Raw genomic sequence first — 22652 nt, forward strand, 5'->3', positions numbered from 1 at the left:
TAATCATACTTATACATAGCGAGCGATATGTCAAGCTGTTAAAAACTGTATATGGAGGCGGGCAGGAGCGCTCAACGACCCCCAAGGGTACTGAAGGGCATTAGGACCACAGCCTTCACCAGTCAAGCACAGGATGTATAGCCGCAGTATAACAGGAAACTAGGGTATTGGAATCATGCAGCAGAAGAGAGGAGTCTGGGGGTAGGACTATTGTTTGACATCACAGGTCAGGAAGTTCCATTGACAAAAACAGCAGAAAAAGAGCCTCCTGAATAATTAAAGACATAACAGGGAAACTAAACGGGTTCATACTCAATAATATTAGTTGATTTAACTATTTGTTCCATTTAAAGGGTTAGGGTTAACCCCCCCAGCTTTTTTAGCCCCTGCTTTTAATGTTTAAAAAAAAAAAAAAAATGACTTAATTGATTTTTGTTTTTGTGCAGGTTCAAACAGTTTGTTAAAAAAAAAAAAAAAGTTTGTTCAAAACCCTGGAGCGGGCTGAAGTTACCAAAATGCCTTTATGGTAAATGAGGCTGGAATCCCATTGGAAGCAAGCCCATAGAAGTAAAACAATGTGTATTTAACTTAAAGTAAAACTTTATTGCTATTTAGTAACTTATTAGTGTTGAAAATACTATAACTTCTACTAATGTGTTTTTTTAAACTGACCTATTTTGCTACAAACGCTAGCGCAGTAAATTGTTTTTGGGCCCCTCCTATTTATCTTGCACATCATTGACTGCTAACATGCATTTTTATGCTGATGACACAGTTACCGGTATTTACTCTTGCTCAGGCCATTGAAAGCATGCAGAAAGCTGTCCAGTTATAAATAGTCCTGAATGCTGACATAACGACAGTAATGTTGTTTTCATAGTTTAAGAAGGTGCCTCAGTCTGTTCCAGAAGTGTCTACTCTTGAAGGAAATGTCATAGAAGTGTTTCATGAATATAAATACCTTGGTGTCTTGATTGATGACTCCTTTTCAAACCACACAAAGAAAACTTGTAAAGAAATTAAAACTTAAACTGCTTTGTTTTCTTTAGTAATAATTTGTGTTAAAAAGTGCCTTGTTACTGCACCTTTTTATCTGCGTTAGATTATGGTGATCTTTTGTAAATGAACGCTTCCTCTACCTGTCTTCAAATGGTGGCCACTGTCTCTCATGCTTCTCTCAGGTGCATTACTACCTGCAGAGCCATGGCACATCACTGTGACTTGTCCTCTCCTCGCGATCAAACGATCCGCAGTTGCTCTCTGGTCCTTTCGCCCGCACAGAGCTGGGGAAGAAAGCCTTTGTCCACTCCCGAATATGTTGCAGAAAGAGAATTGGAATTTGACTGGGGTCTTGTCCTTAAATGCCTTTAAAACCAGGCTGAAAACAGTAGAGACTTCCACCATAATGTTTCCAATGTTATTTTTGTGTTCATTTGTATGTTGTAACTGTGTTAAATGTTGCTGCCTCTTTTAGTATGTACATGTGCATTATACAGTTTCATTTGATCTTCTCATTTTTGATGTAGCCACTGTCCATTTTGCATTACATCATATGCAGTCCATCAAATCGCAGCGGCACCCAGGTCTTTCCATACATGCATTTCCTCCCTTCATACGCAAACACATACATAGATAAGACATACAGGAAAAGGGTTTTAATCTCAATGGGTCTCTCCCGGTTAAATAAATAAATAAGAAAATTGACTTTACTACTGGGAAAAATGAGAAGCCAAGTGAGATATCATAAAGGAAGCATTCAGACTTGAGTCTTTAAAATGTAAGTGGAGCTCCACAAAGTAAGAAAAAATAAAACCAGAGAAGAGCAAGATAAAATGTTAATGACATAGTTTAGAGTCAATCTTAACTCAAAGTCAAATCAGGGACAGTTTGAACCACAAAGATTTATATCAAATTCATTACAAATATACTTGTTTTTCTATACTTCTTTTCTTTACTGACCCCTTGTGGTTATAGGATGTGTGTGGCGGGTCATATTATGCTTGTGTAAGGCGTTATTTTACAGTCACACTGACCAGGATTATGTTCACACGCACCACATTAAGTGTCAAGTTGTGGTCCAAACTAGCCACAAAGTCCTCGTATCAAGTGCAACAAAAAAATAAATCAGAACAGAATAACGAGAACCCGTCCCAATGCGTCTGAAGTAGTATTTTTGCCCCATCTCACAAGAAGCGGCTCTATTTCCAAACAAAAAGAATATCCACACTGCAGTCTTAAGGGTTTATGTATCGCCCATGCATGTACTGTGTGGAGTGTGAATGCGAGTCCCAGAGGTGCTGACAGAGGTGTTGCCAGTGACGACAGAGCAGTCACCACGCTGACCCTGAGCGGAATGAGGCGGTGTTACCTGAATACCAATACCCTCTCCGGTGGGACTCTGCACTGTAACCAATCTCAGTGGTTTATGGGAAATGCATGCCTATCATCATGGCTAACCGCAGTGGGATCAACCAATCACAAAGCTAGCTGCTGATGCACAGTGAAGAGCGTGTCCTGTAAGTCACGCCCTGCATGAATTATTATTAACAGGTTTCAATTATGTAAAAATGTCAGCCTGTGAATTTCAATTAATTTTACATAGTATGCATACATGAATTAATTGGTTGATGTTGTTTCAGTTTAGCGGTTTCAAGACAAATTATACAAAATTAAAAAATATGTTAAATATATCCTGTCCAAAGATGACCCAAAACCAGGTCTTGGACACCGAGTTAAGCTGCAGTTCTGTTACTGGATAAGTCAAATATCTCTTTAAGAATATTTACGCTTTAAGCTGACATGTCATTTCGAGGCAAAATCCCCCATTCACAACATAATAAGCTCTACTTCCACCTTCACCTTCATACCGGGGGCAGTATGTTATCAGCGCCATTGAATACTTAGCTCAGGTCGCCTTGTGTGGGGTAATAGAATCTGGACCGGCGCTGCTAAATCTCTGTGCAGCCACAACCGCTCAAGAGGAAAGAGGAAAGAGGCAACATGCAACCAACACCTGCACTTTGGAACACAGTGATGGAGCGAGGGGGGTGGATAGTTCTTTTTAAGGACAGGGGTCCTGATTTAGGGGTTTGGGGGGGAACCAGCACCCACTAGAATGACCAATGCACATCCATAATATTCCCCTTAAACATTTGTGCCTCTTTTTCTTGGGACATCCAGTTTAATCCAAACATGTTTAGATTTTAGACAACAATTTAGTGTTTAAATTTAGGCTTGAACAGAACTAGGAATTCCACATTATGGTTTATAAATCAAGGTTGCAAACTATATTTGTTTAGAACAGTGAGGTAAACATTGATGTTAAAAGGCTCCAAATACCATGTTATTTGAGCATCCTCATGGAAGATATTAGCGACACCTTAGCCCTCCCAAGAAAATTAAACAAATCTGGAGATGTCCCTGTTCTGACTAAAATTTATAAAGGTAAAGTAGCCCAACACCTTACTCAAGTTTAGAAGTGTGACAACAAAATAATATTACTCAAATAGAAGTGCAAAGTATTGGTCCAAAATGTAAATCATATTTGAAGTAGAGGTGACAGAAATAGAAATATTCAAACAATTGAACATTGTTGCAAACTATTTCAAGTAACATAAATTATATTAAAGTAAAAATAAACGACTTTTCTCTCAATGTACACCTTCATACCTTGTTAGGATTTGAAGCAGTGATGATCCACACACACTGGGCATTGCTCTCGTACTGGATTGGGAAGTTGGGTGACATAAAGCTTCCCGATGGCCCTTGAAGACTACTGCCACAGGTTTTCACTGTAAAGAGAAAACATTGTCATTGTTATTGTCAGTTGTGGCAAGAAATGTTTTGTTCGCAATGTTATGTGACACATTTAAAGTACATTTTCATTTGATAAAATTTGTCCAAGTATTTATTGTGAGTCATACATGGTAGCATCACAGAAATCGGCTTGATAGTGTATGTAACATAATGGAACACAAGAAAAGGAAATTTGGTGTGCAATGGCAATGGTGGCAGACAATTTTAGGGCCAATACAATGTTATTAGTTTTATCATACATCATTAAATATAATGTATTTACAAATATGGAGGTATGGAGATGCCCCTGGCATAACCACATACATTAATTACAATCATTGATTTTTCTTATCCAGTGCAACTACTTGTGTTTTGTCATGGTTTTCCCCTATATCCACTTTTTCACAAACCGCCACTTAACTGAAATAAAACCAAATATCTTAAAAAGGTAATTTCCCCAAAAAGTTTATTGAATAAACAATTTAATAAATAGAGATGTTAGCATTTTGGCGATTCAATAATCATAAACTATGTCTTATAGTTTACTTGTATTTTATTACACTCATACTAAGTATGCTTATTTATACCAATTTCTTCTTTTTGATATTATCTGGTGAAATGTAATAGTCAAATTACACTACAAAAAGCCTTTTATTTGCTCCTAACATACATACTACCTCAGCTTCTCTTGAATGGGCTGTCAGGTTCCAGGAGTGACCAGTGCAACCTAAAGCCACTCCCCAGACACGCCCCGTACAGAACTAACTCAACAGGGACTTAAATAGCAGAAGTGATGCCTACAATTACAAAGATAAAGGAGTGGAGACACAAACAGAGGGTCAGATGGATGTCATTGATGCTGTCAGTGACATCTCATCACATGATGCTACTTAATTGGAACCCATTGGCCGTGAAATGCCACAGGATTAGCTCCAGTTGCTGTATCGATCCACACAGACAGTCACTAACAATTTACCCCTAAAATCTATCCGAAGTCAACACCCCACGACTAGTACCGGAGTCAGAACTGTGTCTTCAGAGAGGTCTGGAATCAGCGGAAGTAATTGTAAGAGGCAAAGAGGTACGCTCGAGTAGTCTGTTAGGAACATGGTCAAATAGACCCTTACAAGTTGTTAAACAAACACAATCTAGGATCCAGAATGGAGGCAATTCAAGGCGAAAGTGAAGTGGAACATAATGCAATTTCAATCAAGAAACTTGGATTAGCCTCAGAATATCACAAACTTTATACATTAGGGGGGATTAGGGAAATTAAAAGCACTCAGCTACATCTACGTAATATCTGAGTTTATGTTATTTGTTTATTTAATAGGAGAATAGGACAGATTTTTTTTAAGCCCAAATCATTACTGGATGTTTTAAAGAAACTACATTATGGGCCCTTACACAACGCTCAGTTGTGTAAAGATAAGATAAGATAACCTTTATTTGTCCCACAATGGGGACATTCCAGTGATAGTAGTATAGCGATACAACAGTAGCAGTGATGATGCTACCAAAAGTATTAGTGGAAGAAGTATGATCATTTGTTGTATCTACGAATTTCAGAATGATAAAAACGAAAAAATAAAAAAAAAAAAACACATAATGAAAGTGCAGCTATTAGTAATTCAAAACAAAATAGTTTATCTTTTGGAATTGTTAAAAGTCCTAAAAATGGTATCCATAAAAAAAAAAGGAAGTGATGGAACTAAAACACATGAACTGAAGTAGAATTTGTAATTAACTTATTGTAATTGTATAGCATAGGCATTTTTTCCTCCTTTGTCTATGTGTTGGTGCAATGAGAAGATATTTTGTACAATTAAACCTATTATTATCAAACCTGTACACAAGTATCTCAGTATCCGTTCCAGTGATCAAGTTCCCACTGAAAACAAAGCCATCCCTGTCTTTGATACTGAGGCAGTGAGGTCAGTGTGCTGTTCCAAATGACACATGCTCCACGTTCGATAAAGCACCTAAGCCGTTGTTAGGCGGAGTGCGCTGAGTGGATGTGATAGAAAACCTGCGTGTCTGTCCTTGGGTCGTCCTGTTGGAGTTGGGAGGTAATTTTCTGGTTGGTTTGAAGCAGCGTTTGTTTCTTAATTAGTTTGTTCAGTGGTGGGCCGAAGATACGCCCGCACACATGAGAAAGTCGCGCACAAAAACACAAAAGTACACAAGCTTATCACACCCATGTGTTTACGCGATACAAACAGACATGTTCCACCTCGACTAAAATATAAGGAGATAAACCACACTGAAAATAGGCATTCAGCATGACACGATTGTGATTGCTTGATGTTCTGGAAAACTTGCTTTGTCCATGTTTTTTAAATGTCCATTGCACAGTGGGAATAGTTATTTATTATAATGTTATGAGCAATAATGAACCTGTTAGCGATCACAAGTGGAAACTATGAGCCTTAAGCAGTGTTCATCCAGGCAAAGGTTGACAGAGTAAAATCCCATTCACTCACAGGTAATTTAGAGTCTACATTTGACCTAAACGTTTATGTTGAATGATAGCATGAAGTTGGAATATCACAGTGTAGGGTTATGAATGTACTGAGCCTGTGTAAATTCTAAGACTTGTAAGTTTACTCTGGAGTTAAGATTGTCCAACGTATGCCCCTACTCAAGCACATAGATGAGGATAAGAAGACGACATTTACAAAGAGGAATTTAGCAAACACTGGATTAATACTGAAGACTTTTTGGTTTATCTTTAGCTTTTAAGCTTCCTAATAGAGGAAAGCAGTAGCAGTAGCTTGTGACTTTCTTCTCAAAAATATATTAGATTTAGATTGTAGAACTTGCATCTTTCATTACATTATATATTTTTATTTAGCATTATCTTTCCAGTCTATTGCACATTTGTGATGCACATCTATAATTTAGATTCAATTATTCTGTTTGAATAAAATTGTCAGAAGCCTTCGCATCACAAGAAAAAAAGATTATAGACCGAGATCTTCAAGTTCTGTCTTGAAACAAATGGTTCTATTTGTTGTTCTTATCGCTAATGTAGTGCATCCATGAAATATTGTGAGGTTCTGTGTACAAGACCCTGGAACTCCATACTGTCCCCGCTCTCTCTCTGCATCTGCTGCTGACCTTCTCTTGTGATCATTAATACTGTACATAGCTGTGGAGAAGTGAGCTCTGAAGCTGTGTGTGTGTGTGTGTGTGTGTGTGTGTATGTGTATGCGTGAGTGTTGACAGCTCAATCAGTGTGGCCTGGACAAATGGCCGGCCCCTCCGTGGTGCCAGCAGTGGAATGGGCACTGTGTTGCTTTAGAGATAGTGTGAGGAGAGTTATCACTAGAATTACCAAAGGAACTAACATCCTATCATTTATATTAAACGCCATCTCTCTTTGGCCTGCCGCCGTCTCTCATTCGGCCTTCTTCAACCTTTTTTATTCATGTACTTTATGTGATGCACTGTCTTGCTATCCTGCAACATTAACTTCATTGATACTGTGCAGAGTTTAAGGTGTACGATGTACGATAACTTTTCTGGGTTCTATCTCGTTGGAAATGTTATTGCCTTAAATGGCATTAAACTCCATCTCCATGGTGAAAAACAGCTAGCTCCACAAGGTCAAGTGCAGGCCAGGTCTGTGGAGAGGCGAGTCCACTCAAAGTTTTTTCAGGATATTTTCAAATATAAAATACAATACTGGAATAAATGCCATATATATTTGTTGAATGCCATTGGCTTAAAACTTTGGTCATAAGTCAACCATCTTAGAATTTTAACATCTTTGTTTAATTTATGTTTTGATTAGTTTTTTCCATGTGGTGAACCCAGATTTTAGCCTGGTAATCTCTACTTCCTCCAAATGACTCTGCCATTTGTTGTCTGCCAGTAAGGCTGGTAAAGTATTTTTGGGGAAAAACTAGGCCCAAACCACCTTTTTCTTTTGGTAGTTGTAGGGTTTTGAATCGATACGAGGTTTTTAACATGCCATATAAATGTAGAACTTGTTTTATTCCACTCATCAAACACTGAAATACGGAATAAGGTTGGATTTTAAATTTTTTTCTTTTAAAATCGCTCTGTTCCAACTTTGTATCTAACCTTGTATCTCTTTATGGAATGATTTAAATTGGTACACAGTATATGGAGGGCAAGCGCCCAAAAAGCCTGCACTATTCAAGTCACAATAAGACTCATCAAATTAGTTTCTCTGACGATTGCAATGAGATTCGGTTCTAAAACGCTTTTAATTGAAATCATAACTATTATTAACTGAATCCCCGAAGACTCTGAAAGTGCGTTAACTACCGGGATCCAAACCAAGATTTAATGATCACTTTACTCACGCTTTTACTGTTCCTCCGATGCCCTTGCTTAGTTCTTCCAAGTTTTTTTGTTTTTGTTTTATAGCTTTTGAGCATAACTTATTCGCACCACCAGCCCTGCGAAGGTTACAGACAGACTTTCATTGTAGCATAGCAGAAGTCTGTGCCTGCTCTGTTCCAGTCGTTTCTCACTCTCTCTCAGCATGATGGCCTTTGCGCTGTGCGAGTCGTCCCTGTAGCGGAGGGCTCAGGTCCAATCATCCATACGGCGAAAGCTGCCCAAGCATACCAGGGACACTTAACCCTCCCTGCAGATGATGTCCATGAACCCCGAGCCACACCAGAACAAAACACTACACTCAAAAAAGAAAAGACAAGAAAATCATACGCATGAGTTTCTAAAGAAAACTACTGGAGGGTTCATTTGTAAAAGGCACACAATGAGTGGCCCAGCTAAGGCCTGATGCTTAAACAGTATTTTATTCGGCAGTGCTGATAGCTCGCTGTTCCACAGGGCGACAGAACCTGAGTCCTGTTCTTGGACTAACTTAGCCATTTTCTACACTCATCTTAGATAGTTAGGTAGATATACTGTAAGTTATAACTGGGATCAAAGCAAGGAATAAAGATCTTGAGATGAAAATACTTCTTATATCTTATGACTTGACTTGGACCAATGGGTGTGCGCTATTGACAAAAAACTGTGTTAACGGACAACCTTAAAGGCGCAATGGACGATTTTTCGGCGATTTGAGAACTCAGGTGGAAGTGCGCATGCGCACTCCCCCATGCGGACTGATACAACACACACGTGCGTTTGTTTATTGGCGCGACGGATCGCATCTTATCTCTCGTCTCCCATAGATTTCCGTCTTCTTATGAGTCAGCTCGAACAGTCTTTCTCTGTCTTCATTTTGTCCCGCACACTGAGGGAACTATATTATGATAGATCAATGCGCTTAGACACGCGGAAACGTGCTGCTCTCAGGGGACGAGCCACACCAGGCTGCAGGTGAGCGGTAGGTGCGTTTTATGATTGATACGTGGCAGGACTAATCGGCAGTCCACGCCACGAGGAAATGAGACTCAGATTTGTCCATTCAACCTTTAACTTAAATTCTGACTCAGCAAATGGCTGAGTCAGAATTGAGCTTTTTACACCAATTTCAACAAAACTCAAAACTTTAACTCTGATTCAAGAGGTGAAGGGTTAAAGGCTGGATTTGATTGGAAGTGGGTTTGACTTGTGACTAACTCAAACTTGTATACTGAAGAACTGAAACAAGTGCATTATGTAATTTTTCTGGAGATGTTATTGCTTTGTATTGAATGCTCCACAGTATGGCAATAAATCTATCGACCGATCTTGAATTTAGTTTACAGGTTTTTACAGGCTTTGTTTTGTTTTTGTTTAGTTTAATTGATTTGGTCGGGACAGTGCATGTTAATGTACATAATTAAATACATGCCCGGATTGCTGCCATGGGCTAATTACTATCTGTTGTCCCGCATTCGAAACACACTCTCCTCATACACCAGCATTCTGGTTTTTAGTGGTAGGGGTGGTGCCCGGAGGAAACTCTCGCAGACACGAGGAGCATGCAAAGAAACCGCATTATATCTCCTTGATGACGATCAAATGGCGGTTACATAGTGCATTGTAAACTTCACTGCTGATTGCAGCATTATTGTTGCACATTGTTAGGCACATTATGTAAACTATATAATTACAATAATTGTATCTAGCCTTCAGATTCTCAATCACATCTTAGTTCAAGTCAGCACAATTCATGATAAACATTAAAATGTTCATCCTGGATTTTTTGGTTGAGGAAACTCAGTAACTGAAAACTTGCAAATGCTGAACCAAACATGTCCACAAAAGTCTACTGGAAATGCCTCCAAAGATTAATCAGCTAATAAAGTTAAAAGACATCAAACTAAGTCTACAGGTAAGCTACAATGAACACATCACGCCTTCATTCTGACAGCAAATGTTTTGAGGGCATAATGGATTCCATGCTTGACGGCAGGCAATCACTTTCACGTTTAATTATAATAGATGACAGCTTTTATGAAACTGTTAAATTCACATAAAAACATTATTCGAATATTACAACATTCCCTGGACTTGATGCTCAAATAGTCTTCAAACAAATCCGAACTTTTGATGAAATACTGGCATCACAGAGAGCTCGAGATTACAGCGGAGATTGGCCCGGACAGACTGTTTTAACAGGCTGCCTGCGGTCGAGATGGATTGACCAATGGACAGAGCAGATGATTGATGACATCATTAGGCTGGCACACAGCGTTCCTATGGCGGTCTGTGCTCAGAGCTCTAATGGGCAACCACACAGACACATACTCAGACAGATTGTCATTTAGACAGTGTATCTCAACACTGCTAAACCCCAAGGCCAGATTAAGGCATTTGATTCCATAAAATGGTTTATACATGTGTTACATTGCATTTTCCTTCTGTTTTCTTGTTTGGTGTGTCTTGGTTTAGTCTTGACCCATCTATGGAAGACATGGTCTTGAAATTACAGTATAGGAATACACCATGGATGAAGGGGAAGGATAAACTAGATTACGTCAGCGTAGGAGGTTACTCATACTTCATTAAACACCACTGGGGCAACATGTCCGGGATAGTGGTGATGACCAACCTCAACGTCTGGAGCCAAATTTCTAGACAAGAGTAGTGATGAGCAAACTGAAGCCAGACTTTGAAGCCTGGTTCAAGTTTGAGTGTCAAATGATGGCTTGAAATCAGTAACAAAGAAATAACATGACAGGGGCTTTGGTTTGTGTGAAATACTTAAACATTCTTCTTATTATCATGAGCGACAAAAGTTCATACACATTGGTAGGAAACCTTCAAAATAAACTTTATATTCTTTGTAATACATTCACATCCCCAGGAGATGGCAGTATTTTGAGGCATCCTTTTGGTGGAGCTTTGTGCTGTGACTGGCTGTGAGGGCTCATTGAATCATGATCACTGGTCAAGGGTATATGGCTGGATGATTTGGGGAGTCTTGACCAAGCCCTGCTCAAGATCTGGGGATGGGTCCCACTACTCTCCCCTCTCCTGACAGGCTGCCGCAGTGCCATTGAACTATGGGAGAAATACAGACAACAAATCTCCCCATGGATATCAATAAAGTCTACATAACCCTTATACACCCAGGCAAAGATAAATATGCAAATCTGTGTTCTAGCTGAGACAAGAATTGCTTTGATGTGTGATTCTCGGACCCCATGCTTCCAAAATCCACATGACATTTTTCAATTTAACAGTTAATGATATGGTCTGGGCTGAACTCAAATAGTCTTGGGCACAGATTTATTCATCCAGATTCTGATGGAACTGATCATAATGCTCACTATTTACACACCAGACTTCTGCTCAACCAATACTTCTGAAACTCTATATAGATGTCAGGATGGAGGTGTGTACACTAGAGCCCCTCGGTTAAGTGGCCTCCTCAGCTCCTCAAATTGTGCCTCCTTTGAGTGCACACACTGCACAACACAAACTGGGAGTGGGCTGGCTCTGTGGCCCTACCATCTGTCCATTAATCAAGGTGCCACATGGACTCTGTGCCTCTCTGCCCATCTCGCTCATAAAGCATCGCCACAGTGGGCAGAAGGACATTGCGAATTAATGACTGTTTTTGTAGTTTATATTCATTTAGTTTTCTAATTGTTTAATGAGTCCATAAAGGTGATTACCCTATCCCTGCCCCTGTTGTTTATCTTGTCCTGTCACTGTCACTTCACCTCTCAGCAGAAACAAAACAAAAAATAAAACTTCTTATCTAAATATTTTCCACTTAACTAAATTTGGATTTTGCGAAAAGTGACCCTTTAATAAAACTACTTGGCTTGCTTCTTTTGTTGGCTCATTGACTCTGAAAGTTATTCATGAATTTCGAGCTGAGGACTGGTCCAAATGTAAAGGTCACATGTGAGTGGTGCTCAGCAACATTCAGGCCTTTATCTGGTCACATATTTGCTCAACAGCAAAGAGCTACATAGTGATAAAATATAGATGCTGCTTTAAAGTAAAACAGAATTTGAAGAGGTTGATCCCAAGAAATTACAAATGATGACTGCTGACAGGTGAAGTGACTTAGCTCTTTAGATAATACACTGCCTGTACAAAGTCGCCACTTGGATTCAACTAAGCAAATACAGTAGGTCTGAGCCTCCTACTGGAAAACTGCTGCAGGTGATGATCTTTCAGCTGCAACACAGTATTTCAACCAAACTGATGCAGAGAGTGAAATATTAGAGTGAGCAAACCTTTTTTTTAACAGGTAGTGTACAATACGGTGAATGATTTAGAATCAAGAAACATTTTCTAAATGTAAGGATTTGAAACTAAGCATGCAATGAGCTTAATCAATCCCATGTCAAAGGAACATGCTTGGATTTACAGGCAGGGCATTTACGCTCTGCTGAAATGAAATGGGCTGAGACCGTGAGCTGCCGGTTGAAGATCCACAGAAATCAATGCAGAACGCCGTGGAGGACACTTGTGGCTCTGCTGCGTGAGACTAAGCCCGGCCCAGGCATCAAGCACGTCACGGACAGCTGTCAGACAGTCATGCAACACTACATCAGGCAGACAAATGAGCGCCACTCTGAGGCCTACCAATGTGAGCAGCAAAGGCATGTGGGGGAAAGGTGGCACAACTTGAAGACGGCATTGGAAAGTTTGAGAAGAGATTAATACTAGCACATAAACTTGACAAACTGTTAACTTGCTGCCTGGTACAAAGCATCCACTACAAAAAAAGAACATTGACGAGATAACTTGAGTTGTGTATGTTGGAGATTACACACATCTGTAAAATAATGCAACTGCCTGATTGGATTATATATGTTTGTTTGTGCAACCAGAGGCAGAATTCAAGACTGCATTGTCCAAGATATATTTCTGGCATTACCTGTAGGAACACATAATATAAAGCTAACCAGTGAGGAGAAAGATATCATTAAGGTCCCCGAGATATTGTGGCTATGTGGCGGGGCGGAACTGCAATCAGTATTTTTGCCATTTTTTCCCTCAGAGCAACATAGAATATTGGAGAAATGTCTGGGTATATTGATATTACATTATACATCCAGAGACTGACATTACATGAGAGGATGATTCGTACCAGTGAGTTTGATAGCGAGATCTGGCTTTGTGCATAATTTGGTTGCAGTTTTAAGTCAAAATACTTGATCAACGTTCTAAACACTTCAATGAATTGACCTAACTCCAATTCCCCCCAAAAAATTATGTTTAAGTGATAATTTGGTACACACATAGATATTTATTTTGCATGTTAATATCAGTATTGATCTATTTAAATCAGGAGGAGGTATTTTGCATTATGTGTGTCCTTTAAAATGAGCTTTTTTAAAACACAGTTCACTCTCCTACATCACCTACCACCAAAATAGTTGTGAATGAATATTTAACTTGCCCACAGAAGTGCGGTGTGTGTTCCCTGTCTTAAGAGATCCAAATGTACTGCACCACAAAAAGCCAAAACAATATGGCTCCACAGTTACATGGATCTTGTCCTTCACACCACCTCAGAATGTTTATTCTGGGGTTTCAGAGTGAAGTAGGTCAGAGATATTCCGCTTGATAATGACAAACACAAACATGAAGAGGTAAGAAATTGCTTTTGGTGGCTTGTTACAGTCCGCTTTTCCCCACATGGCTCTTTCCTTCTCAGATGTCACAGCAAATCATCAGACTCCTTGGCTGTCTGAAATGTAATTTGTTGAAATGTTAATGATAAATCATATATACAATTCATGAAGTACATTACATTTAAACTCTTTGTACCAAGCGATTGCGCTATCTTCAATACTGTCTTTGGTCCATCCCTCAAATCTAACCTTCTCCATTTTCTGTATTTTATTCTATTTTTCCCCACACTTAAACTTAGAGCAAGTATTGTTAGCTGTAATTTGAGCAATATGTAAGCAATATACAGCAGATGTGGGTAGAGTTATCCTGGAGATAGACTGCCTTCCATAATTACATAATATAAAATGCCAAATACAGTATCCACTAGTTACATCATGGTGTTATCAGCATAGATTTGTTTAAATTAAAGCTAAATGAGCTAATGTCTTAACAATTTACTAACAGGACTAAAATATATGTACAGCTATTGTCATTATATTTGTATAAGATCCCTGATGCCTTTTCTCTTTTGACTCTATTTACCACCGTTGTCTTCTACAGAACTTTTAAAGGCATGAGTGGCTTTATGTCTGCATATATAGAGTATTAAAACTCAAGTATGAAGTATTGCGCAATAATGACACTATTACCCATGTTTGAGTGCCAATCAAAGGGCATAGACCCCATTTATATTTGATAATGAGCAATTGTAAAAGCCTGGTTGGTGCAGTCCGGTCACTCTACATAAACCCGCCACGAAACTCCAGCGGCAGGGAAGGTGCCGGGGAATTCTGATTGAAACTAATGGCGACAGAGATTCAGAGATTGCGGATCATTTTTGTGTACCGCGGTGCACAGATGCTCAAGGGCAGAACATAACCATCATCTCATAATGATTCAACATCTTTATTAAGATTGTGTGCTGGCAATTCTATTCATTATTATAACTCTTGCAGCGGTCCACATGTAACGCTCACATACCTAATGCATTCCCAGCATCCGACATATTCACCACGATGGGTTTGAAAGCGGTTCTCACTACTCTGAGCAGAAGGCAATTTTTTGCGTCCTGGTAAAGCTAACAAGCACTTCCTGCTTTTACAATATATCTGTCCAGAAATGGCAGATTCAGGCCGCAATCGCAAATATGAGATTTACACTCTTCAAAAACACCCATGCCAGATAAGAGTTGGTTTTATCTGATTAGTTTGCCGCAATGGCATCCACAACAAATGTTACCTGGGTGCAGGAGCTCTATATTAGACTAGAGGCCAGGCTACATCCTCTAGCTGCTGTACAAGGATGTGTGCTGGAATAAAAGGCCTAACAAAGGTTATATAAGCAAGGTCAGGTGGACAGGAGGAGCAGCCGGAGACAGTGGTCAGACCGCGTCCTTTTACCCAGCCAGGAGAGCAGGACAAGGGACAAATTGCATCTGCCTTGCTCAGATCTCCCCGGGGTGGCGGTCAAATCTCTATAGGCTCCTGGAGCGCTTCACATATGTGCCCTCGACCTACGACCTTTCAATAAAAGGAAACAAGGGTCAGGCAAGCTATTATTATCAACCTGATTTGTCTTGGTTTTCTTTGGGCAGTTGCCTTCAGGGAGAGACAGCAAATCTTCTGCCTTTTACTCTTGCCTTACCTCACTAAGGTTTTATGAGATACATATTATATTTTTAAAAAATCTATAATATTGCAATTGTTATTTTGGACATATGCAAAATTTGAATATTAATCAGCTGTAATCAAAAGCTGTAATTAAAACTATAAAACATTTGCTCCAGAAAGATGGACGTTTTGTGCAATACATGAACCTCAGCCAAGACATTTACAAGCAAATTCGATCACATTCCTAAGGCGTTAATATCGGCGTTAATATCGAGAAAATATCGACTGAATATCGAGATAATGCAAAACAATATCTAGGTATTCATTTTTGTCTATATTGCCCATCCTCACGACAATGACAACATAATAGAAGCAACAGTGGTGCTCACAAAGAGTTGGACCATCAACATACAACCTGAGCCAAACTGGCCATTTATTATTAGTTATTTTTTAGATTTACTTCAGATGCTCTTTTCTATTTTATTGTCAGTATTTATCAGAAGTTGAAAATGAAGATTTGAGATTCTCTTACATACATTTTCTTCTTACTTTCCTCATTAGAAATAATTACAGCTTGTAATAGTGGGATTAAAATGTATCCAAACACATTAGCCAGCTTCTGTTCCTTTCTTTTCAAACAAAAAATAAAGGTAGCACAAGTAACATTTTTCAGGTTTCCTCCCTCCCATTATAAGCTTGGATTCCAAAGTACTTCTGCCTCGCACATGTGGAAAAATGACCAAAGGAGTTTATGAGTTTTAAGTTAAAGTATGAGTCTGAACGTCGGTCTGAAGCCCAGTGTCGGGAAACATGACAAACGACTTTGGCATTTAACATGACAGACGGCCTCTCCAGTGCTGCCTCTCTCTCCTGTATGAGGTGTTTATGTGTGTCCTGAGAATACTCGGAAGTGGGCGCTGAATAATAAAAATACAGGAAAAGGTAGTCTAAAGTTTATTTCTATCTGCTTTTAATCACTTTAAAAAACGACTAAACGTAAAAGCTGTTGTGAAACTTCTATATAATACTATGCTTTTTATGACTCCCCAGTTGCTTTGTTTTTAAATATATAACATTCATGATTGAAATTGACTCAGAAAGAGGCATGTAACAAAGAAAACAAATTGGTTAGGTTTAGGATTGCTTCACTGTGTTTTGGTGAATAAAAGGACCTCTATTTCCTGGTACAGGCTGAAATCAACTTTCATAAATGACCAAATAATAAAATCCTACACCTGTGACATGTAAATGAGGCCCCTCTTTCCAAACACTGGATGATAATGTGTTTCGTGTCATAATTTACCATCCCAAAGCCAGACACTGAAGTGGGTTATTTCCACCGTAAACCGAGTTGCTCATCAGCTCTAATTGAAAGCGAGGGGAGGATAGTGCCCTTGCAAACCTGATGAGGTGCGTCTGTATATTCAGTGTGAGCAGAGTCGCAGTGCTGAGTGTTTCTTACCTTTGCACACTGGCCGGTGGTCGCTCCAGGCTGCGAACACTTCAGCCACTCTCTGACAGCTGATGGTTTTACTGCCCTGAAGAACATAATCCTCTCCACAGGTGAAGTGCACCTCGTTCCCAATGCTAGAAAATCAAGAATACATCAGTTGGAAGTAGTGCTTACTGTACTGTATGGAAATGGAATTACTTATGGCTTCCTGGACCGCCATTAACACACCACGTTCATACTAGGCAAGGTGGGTGAAGTGCCTAGCCCAAGCACACTCTTTTCAGGCACACCACATGCTTGTCTCAATGGAGATGGTATTGCTTTGCCTGGTATATTCCACAGTATGCTAGTAAATTTATCTGCAGATCTGTGAAGAGGCGGCCCCCTTGCCTGACCAGCCAAGACCACACGCTTTGAAAATAGTTTTGGTCTGGAATCCAATCCAGTCGCTACGATTTCCAAAGGTGGATTAACCAATCAGATAAACGTATGGTCTGTTCGTGTCTGAACAAACATGGTGGCTTACGAGGAAAACATTAAAATTACACTGGACACAGGGACTGGCTGGTCTGGCGAGCAGCCCCTCGTTCAAATGCATGAAGAAGGGATGTCACGATTATTACATTTAACAAAAAATAGACCTAAATGTAAAGAACTTCAGTTTATCTGGCAGTTTTTGTCAAATTTAACTTTATTTTGTCTTGAGGAAACTTGAGGAACTTGAGGAACAGTAATATTTCAGACAAGAATGAAAGACAAAAATAAAAAAAATCACTTTTGTTTGGTCACACATAATCGTGCATAATTGTTAAATCATAATGTTTTTTCCCCTACAATAATCGTAACACTAAAATAGTATATCATGACATCCCTCATTTGAAGATAATACTTTTTTTTGCAATATAACACCTGTAATTGAATAAATGCAAAAAAGATAATACTGTGGAACATTCGGACTAGAACAAGAGTTTCTCTGCCGTTGGTCTCATGAACACCTGTCACTTTAATAACTTATGTCAACTACACTTGCACCACGAGATTGCACTGTTATTTTATCACATTTACTATTATTAACATTCACTGTTTGCAAATTCGTTTGGTAATAAAAACTGTTCTGATTCGAGGCAAAATTATAACATATAATTGAGGCAAACACGCAAAAAGTCACACAGTGCACCTAACATGTTCTAATACAGTATTTCATTCATTTGATTAGGAATGTTTTTGTTTTTCATACTGCTACATCCTCACCAGCATCAAACCATCTTCACTTTTCTCTTGTCTCTCTACAATTACTCTCAACTCAACTACAGGAGGACTGTTACAAAGCGTTCCTGGTACATCTTTCATTGTTGCTGCCATTGGTGTCTTTATATCTCGTACGATGTGCTACATGTTGTACCTGAAATCGTTGCCGTGCTTCTTCCCGTTCTCCGGCTCTCCTGGATCGGGACAAGAGTTTGAAGCATGTCGCACGCCGCCTTCGTTTACTACAGAGAAGACATGCCAACAGTTAACAACGATAAAGGTATAAACAATAAGTTTTTAGGCAGACGCGGTATCTAGGAGCTGTGCTGTAATTTGGGCCAAAGCTTCCCCCGAACCATATGATTATACTAAAATAAATCTGTCATCCATGGGGGTTTGGGGCTCCCTGCTGTTAGTTCTGCTTGTCACTTTTCACAGCTTAGAGAGTTGGGATGAAGAACAGGTTAGACAATGTGGGAGATACAGTCAGGACAAAAATCGCACAAAATCCCAACAAAACAAAAGCTAATCTAGACAGTAATACGCTTCACAACAGACAAAGACGACAGAAAAAAAAGGAAAAGAATATAAAATACAGAATTTGTCACACCATTGCTCATTTTTGTTCAGATTGGCCAAATTATTCATGTCAAACTGAAAACTGGAGATTGATTTGTTTTTTCCTACAACTGTTTTGTATCACATAATTGTAGAAGTACAGTATTTTCCGAACTATAAGTAGCACCTTTTTTCATAGTTTTGGCCTTGGTTTTGGTGCAACTTATACTTATACTCCAGAGCGACTTATACCGTATGTGATATTATTTGTTATTTTCACACTTGCTACCGCATTTCATACTCCAGTGCGACTTATATGTTTTTTTCTTCTCTTTTATGCATTTTTTGGCTGGTGCGACTTATACTCCGGTGTGACTTATAGTCCAGAAATTACGGTAGTAGTTTGATAGTAGTAGGAGTAAATTTTTAGTACCTATCCTTTATTATTAAGGGTATTTTTACATTTGTTGAAACGACTCGTACTTGCAGGTGTTTTGAACTCAAGTTTGCTTTAAAAAGACCAAAGGGTGTAGGTTGAAAGCTCCCTAACTCAACTTTGTTCACAATTTCAGAAGTTCAACAAAAATAGCTTAGGGGTTGACCACAGACAACTTGTTCCTGCCTTTGTGGATGAAAAAGAATAATCCAGCAATGTATTTCTGGAGGCTTCCAACGAAACATTGCTTTTAGGGGTGAAAGAAATGCAAAACAGAAACAATTCAGAAGCGTTTTCTGTTTGAAAAGTAGCTCTGCCTCATTCACAATTTAAATTTGCTCCCTTTTTATTCTTAGAAAAAAATAATCCAGTTTTATTTTGTGTTTTAATAGCTCGGTCGGCAGGCTGTAAAATTATTACTAGTAATCATGAAAGTCCAATTCATGACCTACTTTAATTCAGTTTGTCACGAGCGTACTATTATTTTATAAGCTCATAGTGAAAGTTTAGGTATTTGAATAATCCTTCAGGTTCGCCCTCTTTTGGAAACTTTTAGCATTATATTATTGATATTTCTCACACAAATATACTACGGAAAACTGCTTTACCAATGTGCTTTTCATTTTCTGTGACAGCAAACGCAAATAAATGAATGCAAGAGAGGAAATTGCATGTGTTTTTCCTTTCCATTTTGGCTGTTTACTCTATTAATAGCGTTTCTTAGCACTACCCACATGGAGAGCTCAAAGTCAGTGTGGTGACGGAGTGCTATAGCAGTCTCCGCTCTGTAGGGGAGAGTGGGTGCACAACCTCCAGGTGCTGTGAGGCGGGCAGGGGGTAAGACTTTGAAATATTACATTTATATACCAGGGCTGCTGAATTGTACACTGAGCAGCCCACATCACTACTGCTCTGATTCTTCTGTACTGTGGGACTCTATTTGTAATCATTGAAGGACAAAAACGATTTATTTTGATTGGGTGATTGGCAATTCTTGACAAATGAAAATTAGAGCTGGTGCTGTTATAAATTTGTTGATTTGCATTTTATTTTTTGTTTTTGAATGAAGAAGACATTCATTAATTTAGAAAAGCATTGCCAGAGAGAGAGAGAAGTTGCATTCACGTCTTCACGTCTTTTTGCATTATATGAATTTATAGAAGACAAAAATAACTTTCAAAAGCTTCTTCAATTTTGGATTCAGTTAGTGTCAAGTGGCAAGCAGGGATGGTATATCGGTTCTCTGCGATATCAAAGTGTTTCACCAGATATCTGCATCGGTTGAATATTGAAATAAAAATATTGATATTATTAGTCTCTTTGTGCCCATTTGTCATTCACAGTTTGTCTTCAGTGCATCAGATTTGACTTTTTGAACAATTTAATGAATACAAACAGAGATAGAAGAACGAAAAAATATGGCTGCATATTTTTTACAATTATGCAGCAGATGATTTTATAGTGATAAAAGATAAATACATTGTGAAGTTAACTATAACTTAATATCAGTATCTGCAAATATTGGTTATTGGCAAGCCAACTATCGATATTGGTATCAGCTTAAAAAATCCATATCAGAACACAGTGGCAGCATAAGATATAAGTCTTGAAATAAAGATATTGTACAATTCTTTGGCTTTCCAGCTATTAAATCCACAACTTAATCGATTAATTGGTTGATGGAGTCTAAGTAAATCAACCTATTTAAAAGTCGAATAATTATTTTATTGGGATTTATATGGATTGCAGCAGAAAGGAAAAGCAATTGGGGAGTGAACTGTGTGAACTGTGGGTTTAATCAGCTGTTTGACAGATTAATATACTGTTTACTATTAGTTTTCTACGTTAGTATTTGTCATTGTATGAATTCTGATCTTTTGCTCGTTTCAGTGCAGTTTGGTCAGATACAAAGGCCTGTTCATAGAGATACTTTATAGTTTCTGGAGTTTTTTTCACCACCTTTATGTTGTTTAATCGATGTCTTTAAACAACCAAGAACTTTTGCAGTTGACAACAGCCCTAGTGCTCACCGGTTATACTTTGTCATGATTCAAATCTTAAAGTAAAGGTGTTTTTTTTCTCTGTAACTTGACCTAATCCTAAGCAAAATGGCATAAAAGTCAGTTAGGTGTGGCGAGCACTAGCCCCTGCCACTTACAGATACATTTACGTGTTTAGTCCATCATCAGAGCGGCAGGTGGCTTTGTGTGTATGAGCATTCGAGTGCTTGTTGGAGCAAAAAGTTTGTTGCTTTGTTGAAGCGGCTAATTTGACCATCTGGACTATTAACACTATCACAGGGACTGCTAACAGTATCAGCGCAGAGCAACACAGGCAGACAGAGAACAGACTTAGCCAAACACACACACACACACACAGGCTGAACATGGCGACGGAAATGTTAACACGTTGCTAGACATTGTACTACAAGGACAACAACAAACATCAACTGGAAAATGGGCAATAAAGATCCGGTCGAGCCACACAAACCGTTTAGGACATTCAGCGTGTCACATATAAGCACGTAAACAAGCAAGCAAACAAGGACAACAAGCAACAAGGTCCCGAAAGATCACAATGCACCGTTACCAATCATGCACAATACAACACCAATTCAAATGGTGTAAATGTCTGGGTGATTTGTGGTGTAAAAACAGAATGTAGACTTGGCGAATCAGTGTCTTTTTCACAATAGATTTATTCTCAAATCAGTCATTTAACTATTTTGGTAAAGGTCGTTTTCATGAGGTAGAACGTGGACCCAAACAAAAAGACCTTAATCATGCTAATTATTTTGAGATTTACTGTATATGATAAATACAATGTGCACTGCTTAATTCTTCTGGTGGAGGGACTTGTCTTTTGTCTTTTTATTATTTATTATTGCCTGAAATGTTCCACTGTATGACATTAAAAGTATCACTCTCCATGGAGACAAAATAGGTCAAGTTTATCATGGTATTTTTTTAGCCCTAAGAATATCTGTAACTGAACAAAGAAAAGATAGAGTCTAAAACATTGAGCTAAGTTGAATGCCGTACTATGGAACATTAGAGGCAAAGCAGTAATATCTCCATGGCGACCAGCAGACATCAGACCTTCCTCCAGAAAAGCTACATAGTGAAATTTTAACTGTTACTGATCCTGCTTCAATACATTTGCAGAATAAACTTTACATCCTAACATTTGCCTTGCCTTTAACTAACGCTGTGGTTATGTAAAACGTTTGTCTGATGCATGATTAAAGTGAAGGAAATGTGGGTTAATGAGAAAGCCGCATTCTAATTTTAAATGAGTTATTTCACAGTGACCAAACAGTGTATGCATTATTAGAAGAAGTACTTGTTAACACTATCTGCTCCTTCAAACTGCTCCACTGTAGATGGCTTTCCTTGCACTTGCCTTTAATGAAGTGCTCCCTTTCTTTATGTGGGGAACTGCATTTGGCCTCGCTTTCCTTTGGCCTGTTCCTTTTAGAGACGCTGTAGCTGACGCTCAGTTACTCAAGTATACATTTGCACCATTATTGCTCGGGAGG

At 38.8% G+C, this 22652-nt stretch overlaps 1 protein-coding gene across 3 annotated transcripts in view; it reads right to left on the minus strand.

Moving 5' to 3' along the window:
- LOC140361954 (CUB and sushi domain-containing protein 3-like) overlaps nt 1-22652 on the minus strand; it is a 408691-nt gene that overhangs the window by 123332 nt on the left and 262707 nt on the right. For all 3 annotated transcript variants that reach the window (XM_072447874.1, XM_072447872.1, XM_072447871.1), the window contains exons 8-10: nt 18275-18362; nt 16882-17006; nt 3670-3791 (exon numbers count right to left, since the gene is read on the minus strand). In XM_072447874.1, coding sequence (XP_072303975.1) covers nt 3670-3791; nt 16882-17006; nt 18275-18362 — 335 coding nt within the window. The remainder of the gene's footprint in view (nt 1-3669; nt 3792-16881; nt 17007-18274; nt 18363-22652) is intronic.

The sequence above is a fragment of the Eucyclogobius newberryi genome, unplaced genomic scaffold (genome assembly GCF_026437365.1).
Source record: "Eucyclogobius newberryi isolate DKJ021-1_F unplaced genomic scaffold, fEucNew1.0.hap1 SCAF_16, whole genome shotgun sequence".
Taxonomy (NCBI): Eukaryota; Metazoa; Chordata; class Actinopteri; order Gobiiformes; family Gobiidae; genus Eucyclogobius; species Eucyclogobius newberryi.